The sequence below is a fragment of the Platichthys flesus genome, chromosome 24, assembly GCF_949316205.1.
Source record: "Platichthys flesus chromosome 24, fPlaFle2.1, whole genome shotgun sequence".
Lineage (NCBI taxonomy): Eukaryota > Metazoa > Chordata > Actinopteri > Pleuronectiformes > Pleuronectidae > Platichthys > Platichthys flesus.
Genome location: NC_084968.1, coordinates 8,473,281 through 8,490,873, shown reverse-complemented (window position 1 = coordinate 8,490,873; position 17,593 = coordinate 8,473,281). Strand labels below are relative to the sequence as shown.

The 17,593-nt window shown below is 44.5% G+C and overlaps 1 protein-coding gene across 10 annotated transcripts in view; it reads left to right on the top strand.

Annotated features, from left to right (window-relative positions):
* LOC133949997 (receptor-type tyrosine-protein phosphatase delta-like) overlaps nucleotides 1–16,856 on the top strand; it is a 333,770-nt gene extending 316,914 nt beyond the window's left edge. For 9 of the 10 annotated variants that reach the window (XM_062384131.1, XM_062384136.1, XM_062384133.1 and 6 more), the window contains 10 exons: nucleotides 1,776–1,951; nucleotides 3,584–3,703; nucleotides 3,828–3,982; nucleotides 9,403–9,688; nucleotides 10,560–10,738; nucleotides 11,066–11,192; nucleotides 11,409–11,534; nucleotides 12,475–12,629; nucleotides 12,857–12,992; nucleotides 13,359–16,856. In XM_062384131.1, coding sequence (XP_062240115.1) covers nucleotides 1,776–1,951; nucleotides 3,584–3,703; nucleotides 3,828–3,982; nucleotides 9,403–9,688; nucleotides 10,560–10,738; nucleotides 11,066–11,192; nucleotides 11,409–11,534; nucleotides 12,475–12,629; nucleotides 12,857–12,992; nucleotides 13,359–13,427 — 1,529 coding nt within the window. In that variant the 3' untranslated portion in view covers nucleotides 13,428–16,856. The remainder of the gene's footprint in view (nucleotides 1–1,775; nucleotides 1,952–3,583; nucleotides 3,704–3,827; nucleotides 3,983–9,402; nucleotides 9,689–10,559; nucleotides 10,739–11,065; nucleotides 11,193–11,408; nucleotides 11,535–12,474; nucleotides 12,630–12,856; nucleotides 12,993–13,358) is intronic. The other variant, XM_062384134.1, reaches the window with a different exon arrangement.
* The last annotated feature ends 737 nt before the right edge of the window (nucleotides 16,857–17,593 follow it).

Here is a 17,593-nt window from a genome sequence, read left to right as displayed (position 1 = left end):
TTTGACATCGGAATTTGAAGGAGGCTACTTTCAGGAATTTTATTGATGTCGGGGGGGGGACGGATCAGCGGGATCTTCGGGATACGGTGCGCTCCAATGAGGGACTTTAATGGCGGCGATATCGCTGCGTCCGCTCCACTTTAGTTTAGAGGACTGACGAGGAACCTCTTGCCAAGTTGCCTGACCACACAAAACACGGGCTTAGCGGGATTAAACAGGTATCTAAAGTTAATCCTGCAAAGTTGCTGTACCCATCATGTGGCTAAAGTGTTCACTTTGTCATATCAATTAGTGTGTTTTAGTTTGTGTCAGCATTGTCGCCGCAGATTCCATGTTCCCCGGAATCGACCATGTTATTTTTGGAAGATTAAAGCGACTCGTTTTTCCTCAGTTGTTCTATATTTAGTGCGGAAGCTGTCACAAGTAAAATTACAATCCAAATTTTACAAGTCTGATCCCATTCAATGACAAGAGCTGCGCTTGAGTCACTAACACCCTGTTTAACAGAGGGGTCACTTTATTTGAAAGGAAACCTAATCAAGATCTAATGAGACAACTTTATTAATCTGTTCGGGAGGGAGAGACGGTGGAGGAATGAGAAAAATGTGTGTGATCATCTGCAGGCGAATGTAAATGAATGTGTGCGAACGCCGAGTGCCGCTACCACTGCTACTCAGCGTGATCACAACTCCAATACTGCAATCCTAAAGTCTCTCTGTCATTCCTTTGAGAGTCCTTTGCTTTTCAGGCTGACGACTGCGTACCGAAAAAAACAATGTGGCCCTGTGTATTTCTCGATGAGCGTACTGACGGCGGAAATGGAAGAATTTATACAAATCCTGAGTGACAGAAAGCATAAAAAAAAGGCAAAAAGCCATTTGCGAAGGCAGCTTGCCTCGTTCTCATTAAACCGCAGTAATGTCTCTTTTAGCTTTTCCCCTTTTCAATTTGAAAACACACTGGGTTTAATTGTATTTATCCCTTGTCCATCATGGACGCCTGGCTGTGTGGACATAGTCAACTGCAAAAAAAGAGCGGGTGGGGGGGAAGAGCACAGGAAAATAAAACGATGTGGGTGCGTTTTTGAATGTGTTCACATTCCATTTCCCTTTTGCTTTTTCTTATGCTGAATAAGTTACCTGCGAGTAAAAGGCAGTGCGAGGAAGAGGGGATGGGGGGGGGGGGGGAGCAGTTGGAGTGAGGGGATTCTCTGGCACGTGGCGTCCATGCAGATGAGACTTATCTTGGCCGACCATGTGTGCACGGAGCCCCTAAACTGCCAGTCCTGAAGCATTGACTGGCTGTCAGCTCTGTCTCTTTACCCCCGGATTCGGCAAAAGGCTGCTGCGCCTTTCATTTAATATACGCAAAGGGAAGGAGGTGTGAGCGGGGAAGAGGAGGATGTGGGGGGTGGGGGGGAGACTGTTTTGCTAGCTTTTTTTTTTGTTGGTTTGTTTTTCTCCGTGTGAGGTGAGAGACTTGAACGGGCCAGAGCTTTATCTGTGAGTCACTTGCAGATTACGGCAGAGGGACACAAAAACGGTGGATTTAAATGTGTTGTTGATGGCATAATACAAATCCTTGTGGACTGGGACTCTGGGGCCTGACGGTAAACACAAATGGTTTTATCTGATGTTACTGGAAAAGGAAAAATCAAGAATAAGGACGATTCAGGAAGCAACAATTGCCACTATTAACCATTTCATTTAAGACACTGAAATCTCATGTATAATCTATTTGTCAACCGTAACAATTAACTTTACTCTTCTTCCTAGGGATCCCAGGAAGTGACTACATCAACGCCAACTACGTCGATGGCTACAGGAAGCAGAACGCCTACATCGCCACGCAGGGGTCTCTGCCGGAGACATTCGGGGACTTCTGGAGGATGATCTGGGAGCAGCGGAGCGCCATCATCGTAATGATGACCAAGCTGGAGGAGAGGTCCAGGGTAAGGGAGACAGATATACAGAAACACACAGAGAGGCGTGTTAGTCCGTGGTGCACTGAACTAATTTAAACGAGCTGTATTCAACTGAAAAGGCAGGTCTCAACTCAGATGGAATATTAATGTTTTGGCCATGACAAAAAAGTCAAGCTATTTCTTTCAAAAATGCAGTTTTAAGGCCAATTTAAGAGTTTTTCCAATTCCTCGTTTGACATTGAAATGTTTGCAACGCAGTCGTCCAACTCCTCTCAACCTTTATCAGTCACACAATCTGCTTGACACCCCTGTCCCTCCTTATCTGCTATTTTCCATTTAAACCGTGCAGCATGTTGCACTCCTCCTCTTCATATTTATTCTCCAGGAGGAGCCAGGTTGCTCTCTGCTCCCCACTTAAATTCCCAATCGTCTCTTCTACAGCCGCACACTATCACACAGGCGAGACAGAATCGTGACTTACTTCATTAGCCGAGCCTCCCTGAGAGCCCGGCGCTACCGTCAACGACAGAAAGAGACTGGAGGAATCTCAAAAGCTACCTTGTCCAGTGGCCCGCATTCACTACTCAGTTTTTTTTTTTTTTTACGGCTTGCACGGTGAAAAGACACCTCCTCCCTCGCCGGCACATCTTTAAACCGTTTCACTGAGCACATGGAAGCTTTCATAGGCGTCATAAGCTACTGACCTTCACACTTGTATGCCTTTTTCTAAGAGCCTGGCACAGCGTTAACCGGAGTGCTGACTCAATTCAGGGAACCGGGCTTTCACTCCGTATAGCCATACAATATGCAAAGCAAATAAGCTCCTTTGGCTGTAGTACAATTTTACAGGAGCTATAAAATGAATGCGGCCTCAATTAAAAACGAGGGGGGGGGGGGGGCACCAAAAGGGGTGCTTTGTGAGAGTGTAGATTCTTGGCTCTGCCCTAAAGGCTTCATGCAAGACATCATCTACACAATTCAGATTTATCAGAAAGTTATTACTGTAATTAATCGTGGTATCCAAATCAATGGTATGGTCATTTCATCAGTTTTATTTGTAACTAAATCGATGTACAAATATACAGAATAGTACACGTAGTAGTAGACTACTCTCTAGTTGAGCAGTGTTAAACATTCTGCTTTAACCCCATCAGTTCTTATGACAATATAGAGAATAACCATCGACCTGAACCACTTACTTCCCCTCCAACACCAACAGTACTTCCCTTTGTCCGGCGAGGCAGTAACGCCGTAATGGAACCGTGTTTTATTGGTCGCTCAATGGGAAACAAAGCCGCGCACGCGAGTAGCAATAAAGCCGAGGCGGTAATATGATTGGAAACGGCGGTTTACCTTTGTAATTGCATAATGTGTCATGATAAATTCATTGCGCTTGTCGGCTTTGTACAAATATCTCCGGTCATTTCATTGATTGTGAAATCTGTCGCCGGCGATGAGGAGGATCTGTGCGTTAATTTCACCATTATTGGACTGTATTGGATTGTGAATGCTGGAAGTTCAAAGATTATTTGTACAATGTAAAGAGGTTTTATAAAGATACAGAAATGCACCTGGGCTAATTTGTTGGAACCACAGGGGATAGAGACCTGGTTTATTCCGACTGGCCCTTGTGTGATTGGATGTTTCTGTCTGTTACAGGTGAAATGTGACCAGTACTGGCCCACCCGAGCGACGGAGACCTACGGCCTCATCCAAGTGACCCTGTTGGACACAGTAGAGCTGGCTACGTACTGTGTCAGGACACTTGCACTTTTTAAAGTAAGCGGCGTTCGATTGCGGTTATCCGCCGAAGCCATACTGGGCAACGGCGTAACTGTCTGGTAGTTTCGTGGGGGGGAGACTCGGCGGCCACTAACCTTCCCTCCCCCGTGTCCACATTCAGAATGGCTCCAGCGAGAAGAGGGAGGTGAGGCAGTTCCAGTTCACAGCATGGCCGGACCACGGGGTACCGGAGCACCCCACCCCGTTCCTGGCCTTCCTGAGGCGGGTGAAAGCATGCAATCCTCCAGACGCGGGGCCCATGGTGGTTCACTGCAGGTAAGGAAAATGCGGTTCCGTGAAAACATCCTGAAGCATGAAATTGATTTTTTTCTCTCCATTTTGCTGGAATGCATTTATGAATACATATGAAAAGCAGAATATATTCCGGGCTATTTAGAGGTTGATGTCTTGAGTCATCTGTGTGATAATGAAGAATCCTGGGATGAGATGAGATACGATTCAGAAGTAGGTGTATTAAGAGAGCATTCGATATTAACAGTGGGCGGTCCCCTGTTTTTTGTGTTTAAACTTTTAAACAAATAATGGCGTGTGTGGCAGTTAATCACATTTACACTCTGTCTAAGCTGCTGATCGACAGAATTGCATCAGTCCTCCATCATACGGTCTTTTCAATGTGTGACGGATTCGAGAAACAATTCAACGCGGGCCAGCTGCCTGGTGGATGAGGAGCTGGTGCCAAAGTTTAACTCCGATTTGAATGACCCATTTTGGTTTTGATGCAATGTGAAAAAAATGTCTTAGTTTAGATTAATGGCTGCGCCGGTCGTGTTAGAGGGATGTATATGTGTGCTGCACATAGATGCTGTGTGTGAATGGTTGAAAACTGTACTTTGAAGTAGGGCTGTGGTCATTTGATGCCTACCGCTGGATTGAGCTCATTACTGTGATCACCGCAAATGTTTTGGGGCGGCTGGTGAAAGTTACAGGAGAGCATAGGACAGCTCCCTCGAGACGGGGACCACGGACAGCTCCACTGCCCGGGCCACAGCGCACATAGCCCGGGGCAGACACCCCCTCCGATTACAGTGTGAATTTTGGGTCTGCTCATACATGTTTGGGCGGTTAAACATATATTTTAACTGTTTTTAACTGGCTCTGTCAGTAATTTACTGCTCCTCTCTGTGTCCCGATCATTCGCGCCCTGCCATCTCCTCCGGCTCTCCATACGCTGAAGTTTACGAGTCTTAGTTTACAGACATCAGGGAGAGAAAGAGAGGAAAGAGAGCAGGCTGATTCAGTATGTGAGTGTGCGTTAGTGTGAACAATTCAAATCGTGGACCATTAGTGTGCATTAAACAGATTGCCACACGCTCCCTGAATTCAATAGGAAGTAAACTATCGTCCACTGTCACCCGGACAACTCAGCTAAATATCAGCTCACATCACAAAAGGCACCATCAATCTGAAGGTGTGTTTTCAACATCACAGCTCAACGAGTGCCGGTGTCACCGCCGTCGGCAAAAACCTTAAACATCTCCTTTCACCCGCTGACACAGAAACACACGCCGACCCGCCGACCCGCCCCCCCCATCCCGCTCCATCGGCTAACGTGTCGCACATCAGGGGCCCCACAAGTCCAAGGTTTTATCCCTTCGGGCAGCTGCGTCTGAAACACACGACTTTCACTTTCATGCCAAAACCCCCGCTTCCCCCCTGCGACATAAGCGGGCCAGCCTCCCTACAGAGAAGGCACAAAGATATGAGGCAGACTTCTGGCTCCTCACAAGTCAGGCCGGCTTCAGAGACTCGGCACAGAGAGAGCAAGTCACTGAAAGGGCGAGAGAAAAAAAAAAAAAGACAGCAGAAATGAAGAAACAGTGATAGCGAGTGTAACAGATACAAACTTGTGTTAGAAAGTGACAAAAAAGGGAAAGGGAAGGGGGGGGGGGATTACCGGAGAATTAGAATTACCACATGCTGAAGTTAATTAGAGCGAGTTGCCGAATGGCTTCAAATTGAAAATCCCGACTTCTACAATGAAGCAGAATGCAGGAATTAATGTCACTGTGCAGATGGGAGCTTTTTAATTCCTCTGGCTCGCGATCAGATAGCGTCGCTTCCAAGCTGCAAATCCTCAAAGAGGCATTTTCCTCTCTTCATGTCCGACCCGCGATTTTAAAATAGGGCCGTCTTTTTTAAATGCACTTCCCTTTGCGAAAGAATGTTGTGAATGTTAAACGACAGGCAGATATTTCGTTGATAAATGTTTTTTGTATGGAAGAAATCAACATTCTTTTTTTCTTTGTTTACTTTGCTCGAGCTGTTTACCCGCATGCAGAAAGAACTAAACAAAAGCTAAAAGGAAGACAAATATAATTAAAAAAATCATGGCGCAGTCTCTGGAGTGATTGATGAATTAGTTGATGCACCAAATTTGCTCACCACAAATCTACACGTCTCATGTAAAGAACATAAAGACATAGAAATAAGCAACAGCTCTGGATGTGTTTTGTCTTCTGTGGTGGCTTATGGGCTTAATCTTACTTTTAACTTGTCAGAAGATTTCTTTTATTGTTTCCTGACTAAAATGGGACAATCAGATATTTAGATAGCGCCATGTCTTATTTCATTCATCACAGTCAAATGACAAAAATCCAGTACTTATCTAGAAACTACAAAAGTGACTTAAACTAAAGCAAAAATACTGGAGTTTCATAATAAATTCTTAAATCTGCAGCCATTTGATGACAGATATGAGAAAATGAGAAAATAAAAAGGTAATCCGTGGTCCCTGCTGTAACTTAAAATTGTTACAATCTAAAGCACAACTCTGGCGCATGTTTTTAAACACGTCATTTCATTTGCACTGTACACATTTGCCCTTTAGCTGGTGTGTATCTGCCAACTTCAGTGAATTATGCACACATGCTGCCTTGTGTTGTCGTTACATCATCGATGCAATCTCTCCTCATTAACATGTGCCTTGATTAAAGCAGCCACATAGAAATGCTTCCATCACGTTTCCTCTTAGGCGACAAACATATTAGCCCAACAGAACTTTGTGAAGGGAAACTGGCCGAAGCCGCAGAGTTCACTCGGTGTGCGAATGCAAAAAAAGCCTGTTCAAAAGCCAAACCTCCTCCTCGAGCTGTTTTGATTTACTTTCAACATTTTGCGAGACGTCCTTCATCGCACACAGAAAGACTGTTGGCTCCGCGAGTGATCCCGGCGAGTTTGAGGTCAGGTCTGTGCTCAATGTGCAGAGTGGGGAAACGGTGACGGCTTGGCTGACAGCAAAGCGATTTTGGTAACAATACATATGTAATTGCTTTCACTGCTGCTCTTGCTTTATCTTCGCGGGACTCGTTGCAGCTGGATTTTTTGCACTGCTCTTTTACCCCCCCTCACGCCCTCCCGTTGCCTCCCCCCGCTATTCCCCAAACTCCTGGAAAGCATATTAGTCTGACACTTAATGTGTGCCGATGTCCACAGCAGCTGGTCTTGACTGGCTGAAAAGGCAGTGTCAGGTCATTAGTGCAGTCAGTCCGCCAGCTCCCCTTCAACTGCCAAATGCACCGGCGGCTCACACAGACACACACACACACACACACACACACACACACACACACACACACACACACACACACACACACACACACACACACACACACACACACACACACACACACACACACACACACACACACACACACACACACACACACACACACACACACACACATCACGTCACATGTCGATAAAGGAATATGACACGTTTCTACCATTTCCACGGTTCCGCGTTTAGGAACAAATTCTGGTCAACACACGCTCCTGCATCTCACTCTTTCGGAAACACACAATTTCCAGACAGCTCGCCGCATCTCTCTCTCTCTCTCTCTCTGTGCACAACTCGACCTTCCTCCTCCTCACCTCCCCCCCCCCCCCCCCCATTCCTCATCTTCCTCTGTCTCCGTCTCTCCAGCTCAGCACTGTCACCTTGTCACTAACTCTCTCACAGGTCATCACTCTCCCCACGTTCAGGTCTGTTCCACAAAATGTTTTCAGATTGAAAGCAGCTGGGGTAAAGGGAGAAATCTCTTCTACTCTCCGCATCCCCGCCCAGGGGCTGAGGTGTTCTCAGACCTGGAAGTGATTCATTCTTTCAAACGTCCCCGGGACAATTTCCCAATTTCTTTGCCGCCTGATTCCCTCTTTCACTCACATGCACATTTTGTAATTGAACCCGGAGCCGTGAGGAGCTGCTTCCAGAAAAAGAATAACAAAAAAGAGCCCGAGCTTCATTCAGCCAGTGTCAGCCATTTTGAACACGATCATCAAACCATTTGTTAAAGCCAATGGCTCCCGTACGTGTCTTTATTCCATCTGCAGCACAGTTCCAGTGCAGCATGGCACATTAACCAGACTTGGCCCCGAGGGACTAACTCTGCTCCCTCTTGAGTTTTCCCTTCTCAACTTCTCGGTGGAAATGAAAAACAAATGCTTCATCAGAAGGAGGAAGGCACGAAAGCATGGCTCACACCTCGTAGGCATGTCAGCTTAATGGATTGAATAACCTATTTACTTTGGAGTGCCGGGTGCGAGGAGTAGTCTTGTTGAAGCCTTGTTTTGCGGGAGGAGAGTTAACGGACAAAGATTTAACGCCGCCCTGTCGCCCCCCCCCCAGTTAATAAATCGGGAAACATCTGTGCCGAGGCTTGTGCTATTAGAACGTGTAATGTGCAGCATTTTTGAATTGTCAGCAGTCTGCGAAGGAGGTTTACATTCATACAGCATGTCTCAAGCTGGCCTGCGAGGAGAGGTCAAAGAGAAACAGTAAAACACCCCCCACGCCCCCTCCTCTTTGTCAGAGTGCTTTTTCACTCGCGTATTTTTCTCACTAATGTAAAAATGTGCCGATGTGAATCCTAATGAAGGGGACCTGCCTTTCAGAGCCTCTTCTAAAGCTCTTATGTCATTTAGTGGCGCGGCGCTGATATAATGGCGTTAATTGAAGTCGGCTACACTTCTCAGAAGTTCACAAAGCCCTCGAAAAAAAACCTCCTACTCTCAAAATTGCGACCGGGTCCACATTTGTTGCAGTGGCACTTTTCGGGACACAATGAGATAAAGGTTAAATGTTGCCGTTGCGTAAGTGATTAGTCCTGATGGGCTGGAGAGCACAGGTGGGGTCCAGAGGGGGGACGAGGCGAGATTGCAAAGCCAGCAGTGAGCCGGCTGAACGCTGTGACTGCCAAGCCCTCTTCTCTACACAGAGCCACTTCAGATTTAATTACACCCCCGGCCAAATGGCCCATCCTATGGCGGCAAACTTGGCAAGGAGCGTTTAGCATTCTGCCTCATCACTATGGGAAATTAGAAAAAGCTCCGAACATTTTTCACTGAAAGGACACCTTTCCATCCACTGGGCTGTCGGCTTTGGCTTAGGTGGTGGAATGGGTTGTCTACAAACCAGACGGTCGGTGGTTTGATCCCGTCTCTGTGGTCTGGCCGGCTAATCCAGTCCGCATGTGTCCTCGGGCAGACAGTCAACCCCAAACTGCCTCAAATGGCTGTACCAGTAGTATGTGAATGATGTGTGAAAGAAAGGTTGAAAAGATGAATGGGAGAATTTGACTTGCAGAGTAAGGACTAGAAATATGCCATATCGATGCAGCTCAATAACCATTTGTGTTGCTACATCAAATAGACTGACTTGATCTTGCTTTTGATTGCAGCGCTGGGGTGGGACGCACGGGCTGCTTCATCGTGATTGACGCCATGATGGAGCGCATCAAGCACGAGAAGACCGTGGACATCTATGGACACGTGACGCTAATGCGTGCCCAGCGCAACTACATGGTGCAGACGGAGGACCAGTACGTCTTCATACATGATGCGCTTCAGGAGGCCGTCAACTGCGGCACCACGGAGGTGCCCGCCAGGAACCTCTACGCGTACATCCAGAAACTGACGCAGATAGAGGGCGGGGAGAATGTCACCGGCATGGAACTGGAGTTCAAGGTACATAAATCTGTCTAAACACCGAACACCTTAATGTAAACGTCCCATGAGCCACTGGCATCCTGTGGCTCAAGTCACACGCAGGCCCCTGATGTCACACATCGGCCATACCACGGTGCAGCTCCTGAACTCGTTTCCACTTCCCATTAGGCTCAACTAGACAGCATGGGGCCTGTGGTTTCCGCTTTATTCCCTCCGGTTGAGTCACTTGTATAACGCAACGTAGGGTGAATTCCCCCTTTCTGTTTTCCCCCGTCTCCTTGAGCAACGGGGCTCTCGGCTTACATGAAAACGCCAAACACAGGTTTCCCCCCCCCACACCGCAGAACAGTTTCCAGAGGGACTCGAGCAATATATTCTGCATGTACAATGAGAGGCACACAGCACCGCCCTGTCCAGCCCTCCGCAGGCTGTGGCGCTGCATTGCCTTTCTTGTCACGCACCTTCTCCCTTGCTCCGCGATAGATGTTGATTCCATGAAGAGATGATAAGCAGGTTAGATTAAACGGCACTTCTGTCCACTCCTGGCTCGCTGGGGAGTCTGTTTCCCTTCCTTTTCATCGCAACATGCTTCTCCTTTTTTGGGGGGGAGGGGGGAAGGCAAGCTGCGATAGTAATCACTTTGATACCATTTCCATACTGTATGGTTACGTGAAATAGCAATTATCCACAGTGCACCGTGAGCTATTAAGAGTGGAGATCCCATCGCACGCTATGCGCAGATTATTACACCTTGTATTCTTCAGATCTTTATCGTGCACAATCTATCTTTGGGTATCGGGCGGTCGGTCACAGAGGACTGCCGGTTCCTTCTTTCCCTGGCACCGGAACACTCGGAGTGACTTCCCCTGTTTCTCTCCCTCCCACGCAGCGTTTAGCCAACACGAAAGCCCACACGTCACGATTCATCAGTGCCAACCTCCCGTGCAACAAGTTCAAGAACCGCCTTGTCAACATCATGCCATACGAGTCCACGCGGGTGTGTCTCCAGCCCATCCGGGGAGTCGAGGGCTCCGACTACATCAATGCCAGTTTCATTGATGGGTACCGGTAAGTGCTCAGACACTCTGATACAGCTATTTATCTTTCCATCTTTATATTTGTCTTCAATACTTTGCCTTGGTTACTTTTGTCTGTCAACATTTTTCGTTATATATTGGTATTGTGTGCTACTGGATTTCCCTCGGGATCGATCTATCTATCTATCTATCTATCTATATGAGATGCACAATATATACCTTTGCATATTTGTGTTATTGATTCAATGTCAGTGAATTTCTTTCATTTAAAACAAGGCTAATGTGACCCTGTTTTTCAACTGTAATTCCACGCTGCGTCATCTCACTTTCTACTCTTCTAATGGATGCTCCCCCACAGGCAACAGAAAGCCTACATTGCCACGCAAGGCCCTTTGGCAGAGACCACAGAGGACTTCTGGAGAATGCTCTGGGAACACAACTCCACTATCGTCGTAATGCTAACCAAGCTTCGAGAAATGGGCAGGGTACGCAAGCGTTTTTTTTTCATCCTCCTTTGTCGGGCGACGGAACACAAAGGCAAACGTTACCAAACAAGCCGTATGTGTGAAACACCACACGCTCATTCAGTCATGACCAGACAATGACAACATTTCTGGGAATGAACACAATGAAGAGTGTGTGTGTGTGTGTGAAGAGAATTTTTTGGCTCATTGTCGTATTTCATTTTTAACTCCCCGCAGGAAAAATGCCACCAGTACTGGCCAGCTGAAAGGTCGGCCAGATACCAGTACTTTGTGGTGGACCCCATGGCCGAGTACAACATGCCCCAGTACATCCTGAGGGAGTTCAAAGTGACTGATGCCAGGGTAAGCAGTGGCGGTGTTGAAATCTGAAAACAAATATACAACAATTTAACATTTGATTAGACTTTCCTTTTTTTAACATATAATGTGTAGTAGAGGCATAAAAATGTATTTTAAAAGATTGACCATTTGGCAAAATGCAAAAACAAGGCAAAAGGCTGTGATAGTACTACCTTCATTTCACGAACAAATATTAAGGTACATATTCTTTCTACAATCTGATTATATAATCAAATTTTAAATATATATTGACACCCCCGTGATGGGAAACACTTTGGATTTAACATTACACTCGATTTAGCTGCAGCAGTCGATGACAAATTTGGCTTTGTGTCAAATATTTGTTTACACCGAGCTGTGGCCTTAAGTGTAACATCAGCATAAGTATATATTTGTAGAACTTGCGACACATGTCAATGTGCAAAAACACAAACGTGACGCCGGCAGCAGGGAGCTGCCAGAGAGTTCTTAATTCCATCAAAGGCTTACACAGATAAATAGCGCCGGCTGCCTTTGTAGTACGTGTTACACTGCCTCGTCAATGGGATTGCTTTCCTTATCAAGGGGATACAATATCACTTAAGTAATGCACACCCTCAAATTCGATTTCTCCAAGCACCCTGTCGAGGGGAGCACATCAAAGCAAATAGCATCTTTAGCGTTCCTGTTAAATATATTCAGGTAAAGTGACAGGCATCTCTAATATCAAAAGATTCTCACTAATGCTTTAAGCTCGGCACCAGATTTCAAGAATGCAGTCTGGTGTTATGCTAACGACAATGGTTTGAAATCCTCATTTGATAGATGTCGGTGCAATTAACTGCCCTTGTGGCGGCTGCCTGAGAGTTAATAGCTTCCGAGTTTCACTTCATCCGTTTCTTTGACGCTAATATTTCCGTGTTTTTTGAGCGACGCAAGAATGTGTGTTTTTCTCTCCGCTCAGGACGGACAGTCTCGGACGGTAAGGCAGTTCCAGTTCACGGACTGGCCCGAACAAGGAGTGCCAAAATCAGGAGAGGGCTTCATCGATTTCATCGGCCAAGTACATAAAACAAAAGAGCAGTTCGGCCAAGACGGGCCTATTTCGGTCCACTGTAGGTGAGTGATCAAACTGGTGCACACGTTTTGTATGAAATTAAATGTTTTAACAACCAAACTTTCTCTCCCCAGCATAAGAAACATAGATTACAACGGACGTCATGCGTCACATTTACTCACTAACTTACAGTTTTTGAATTGAACAGGCTATTTTAAGTAAGTGAAGTATCTGAGTTTGTTCCTCTGGCCTCGACGTTAACCTTTGCCGTATCGTGTTTCCTGCGCAGCGCGGGTGTCGGCAGAACCGGAGTCTTCATCACCCTCAGCATCGTCTTGGAACGAATGAGATACGAGGGCGTAGTAGATATTTTTCAGACAGTGAAAATGTTGCGGACACAGAGACCAGCGATGGTGCAGACAGAGGTGAGGCGTGTTCTTTCTCCCTTTTTCTACTACACTTGCAAAGCATCCTGTTAAGAACTATGATTCATTTGGATCGTGACTTATTGAAAAGCTACGACAATCTAGACTAACTGTTTCAAAACAACTGGTAACTACTTATTCTTTCTTTGTTTTTTGCACTAAAGTGCTTAAAATAACTTATTTGCTACTTCAAAGTAAAATACTGCCTTGGATCAATGAAAGAGGGCTGCTAAGAAGATTCATGTGGCTCGAGTATCTTTTGTAAAAGTCATGATTAAAGCAGCAGAATGATGAGATCCAGAATCCAGATTGTGCAGCCTGCGTATTAAAGACTTCTCCCTTTTTCTTTTTTGTCTCGCTTTTCAGGATCAATACCAGTTCTGCTACAGAGCTGGCTTGGAGTACCTGGGGAGCTTTGATCACTATGCAACGTAAAAGACCCAGTTATCGGAAGAAGAGAAAGAAATTAAAAAAAAAGCAGAGGGCCCTTTGGAAACGAAAGAACCCAGCGAGCCTCTCTTCTGAGCCATAAATTCCTGCTTGAGAAAGAACTCCTTAACTCCTTGCTAACAACTCATTACGTGTTGGATGTGCGAACATGACTCGTCAAAAAATGAAAAAGATGATTCCTGGAGGACCAAGTATTTCCTCCCCCCCCGAAACCCCCCCACGAAAGACCTCACCTTGAGACAAAGGGAGGGAATCCTGACTGATGAAGCTTCATACGGAATTACCTTTTTTTTATTTTTTGGTTTCTTTGTTTTGCTTCAAGGATTCATATTTTTGGGACGGCGGGGGGGGGGGAGCTCATAAAAACTGAATGAAAACCAACACAACAAAAAAAGTATATGAACAATAATGACATCGTCAGAAATGCATCAGTGGTTATGAACCGATACGAGAGGCACTGGAGGCACACGGAATCGCGGTTGGGGGGTGGGGTGGGGGGGGATAAAACTCGATGCACATTGTAAAAATAAAAAAATCTGTTTCACAATCAAGTACACACAAAAGACAACCCATCGAAAAAGAAGACAATGCTTGGTCCACGACAGCGGGACACACCTTAAAGTAATAATGAATAAATACTCCTTCTCCTGTCACAATGTTCATCGTCTAAATTCTGGAAGAGGTGGTGGGGGGGAACATCGAATGATCTATGAAATAAATGAAAATTATTGATTTAGTTTTTTAGTATTTTATTATACAGCTGATGTGCTCTTTTTTTTTGGAACTGTGTGAATTTCATTTTTTTTACACAAATGTATCGCGTGGGGGGGAAAAAGGGGATAACATGTATTTACATTAAAACGATCGGATGTTCTTTTTTTTTTTATCCGTGGAACTGTTCTGACGTATGTGCTATTTTTTATTTCATTTTTGCCTTATATGTTCTTTTGGTTTTTCTTCTCCCCTCATTTCGTTGCACTGAGTGCACAGAACGGAATCCACTCCGCCAAAATATAACTTTGTTCCAGAGTTATTTTTTGGTTTGGCTTTTTTTTTTTTGTTATTATCCACGATCACATGACATGGTAACTAAATTACTCCCATCAGATAAACTGGGGCTTTGTGGAATCAACAGGGATGAGCAAAGTATGAAGTTTGCTGCAACCGATTATCTCAGTTCTTCCATGTTAGAATGATGATAAGAGAGAGCCTGATTGGAATTGGATAAGAAGATATATATAAAAGATATATGCTACAGATTGCCAAATATATGTGAGATATGTATTACATTATAAATATAACATTCTAAATATATTGATAAAGAGTAAATAAAAAAAAGTATATGAAATATGGAAAGTCTATGAAAGATTCAAACAGAGTGCTAAGGGGGAAATGAAGAGATTTTTTCACTGGAATGCACATCAGTAGGACAAAAAATTGTATTCTGATTCCGTGCATCTTTTCTTGTGCAATAAATTTGTGTGTTTTTTAGATAGGGGTTTTTATGTGGATATGTTTTTCACTCATGACATTGTTGTCCTTCCCCCCCACCCCCCCACCCCCGCCACCACCGCCCCGTGCAAAGCGAAAGTCCGGGAGCGGGAATGTCTGGTGCCGGTCGGAGCATCGCTGGTGCAACTGTTCAAACCCTCACATGCGGTCTGTAAATTAGGAGGTAGAGAGGTCACGCGGCCGCTCGCCACCACACAATAGGGCAAAAGTACAAAGACGTCACTTTTCTCGTGGTTCTTTCAAAGCATCTCTCGACCGTAACAACCTTTTTTTTTTTTGGTTTTTCATTTTGCATTTAGAGTGCCTTATATTTATGCCTGTTTTTTACAATGTTTCATTTAACATGTTAAATGTATCCTTTGACTAATCTAGGCATTTAGTGTAAATGTAAACTGTATAGTTTATTTACCTTTAGTATTCATTTGTCACACGATGAGATTATATATGCAAATAAGAACATTTCAAAGCTCATATTTTTCATTTTCAGTGGCCTTATTGTGGCTGTGTGAATTAGAATAAAAGAGTTTATATATACACATATATATATATATCGCTGACCTCGACAGAAAAACGGTCAAGAACACACAATAGCTACATGTTATTAAAATGTTGTAACATGCAGCTGGGGGCTGGATGACAGTCTCAGATCTGAACAGGAGGACGTGTGTAAAGGCCCTGCTTCGAATTAACAAGCTTTCTACCTGTTGTGACGAGGATCACACTCTACAACACTAAAGTCGTTCAGCATACGTAGAAGTTACACAAAAGAATGCCTAATGCACAGGTCATCACTGAAGGGGTTTCTTCGTCATGCCTTAGGTTTGAATTGTAGACGTTCACGTGTGTGTGTCACCACAAAGAGCATTTATAGAGAAATACAAACTGCAAAGTATCGGTTCTGTTATCCATGACTATTCCGAGGTGTCGTGTCCTTTTTCTTTTTGTTGACACAGTCAGAGACAAAGGGTTTTCGGTTTGTTTCCATGTTAACTTCTCTGTAACCTCTCTGATGGCTTTGTGGATGTGCATTCCAGGTGCTTTCTTTCCCTTGTTAACTCGAGCAGCTGCGTTATGTCCGTCGAGTGCTTAACCGATTATTTCTGTCCTGATTTTGCCATATAATAGTCCTATTATTTAACCTCACGGCGACTAATGTTACATCACGTCCAAGTCTCGGAAAACATGTTTATTTTTCTCATCTCAGTTTTTTATTTTCCTTTTTTTCTTTTCGTATGCATGGTGAAACATTGCAGAACGGCCAAAGCTGGCCTGGTAGGAAGATTTGCACTTTCTCTATCTTTGTACTATGCACCGCCCTATTGATTCTGAAACCCAATAATATATTACTTGAACCCATCTATGAAAAAAAAAGTCTCCTTAAACGTTCACTTTGTGTGTATGTAAATAACACAAAAAAGGTAATCAAACTCTTGAAAAAGACAAAAAAAAGAATAATAATAAAAAAGTTTGTGGCGAAAAAGAGCATCCGTCCTGATGCCATGGTTACTCCAGCAGATGATCTCAGAAGAATCTGTCCCACAACCATCTGTTCTTGTGGCTTCGCCATCCAAGCTTGGAGTGTCATTAACAGAAATAAACGTTGTGTTCTCTGCTCTCTCTCTATCTATCTCTCGTCTGGATGCATAGACTGGAACAATTAAATACTGAAATTGTAAAGACAAAAAAGGAAAGAAAAAAAAAAAACGGCTTGTTAAAAAGATCATACAATTACCTCTGATTAGTTGTAAGCGTAAACATGTTTCTTTTTCTGAATGAAAGGAGTGCTTTTTATTTTCTTACCTAGGTTACATTGGTGGAGAAAGAAGTGTATGAAAACTCAGTTCTCTGCTGACACAAGTTCCATTTGTTATAAATGAATTCTATTAAAAAATGTCAGTGTTATGCATCGGCGTTTCACTTGTTTCCCTCCACCTCACTCTGACTGGAAAAGACTGATGAAGCCATTTTACCCCCTACTGGTCTGGGTCCAACACATTATCCACAGCGCTCTCGTGAAGGGGGGGTGGGGGGGGGGGATTGAGCCTCGCCGCATTTGAATAGATTTCCATTGCTCTGGGTTTTTTCTGTCACTGGTGTCGGCTGCGATGAATCATCGGGAAAAAAAACTCTCTGACGGATGAAGTGCGATGTTTTTTTTTTTTCCGAAAGCCGTGTTGTGTTCTTAGCGACAACGTTGTGAGGAGCTGTGTCTCAAAATGAAAACCGCAGTTCGGCTTTACCACATGCAGCCACACTACTGCCCGTAAGGTTATAGAGAGTAAGATGTGTTCAACCATTGACCTTAAGCATGGTGTCGATACAGGGCCACTCATAAAGATGAACTAATCCTTATTTCTGCTAAATAACCCTATGTAGCAATGTGATACAAATTCGAAAAGTGTGCCAAAAGTGTCACTTCCAAGTTTTAAGTTCATCCAACATGCGTCTGCAGGAAGACATATGGTTTTCTTTAAGGCAGCACAGCAAAGGCTGCAAAGGTCTTTAGCATCACTTGCAATTTGGGTGTGCAGCTGTCGCCTGATTCATATTCTACAGCCATTTTATATGCGTGTTCTTTTTCATATTTCATATTGCTTCTGAAACAGGCGACCTCCGCAGATCTGTATATGACGATTTGA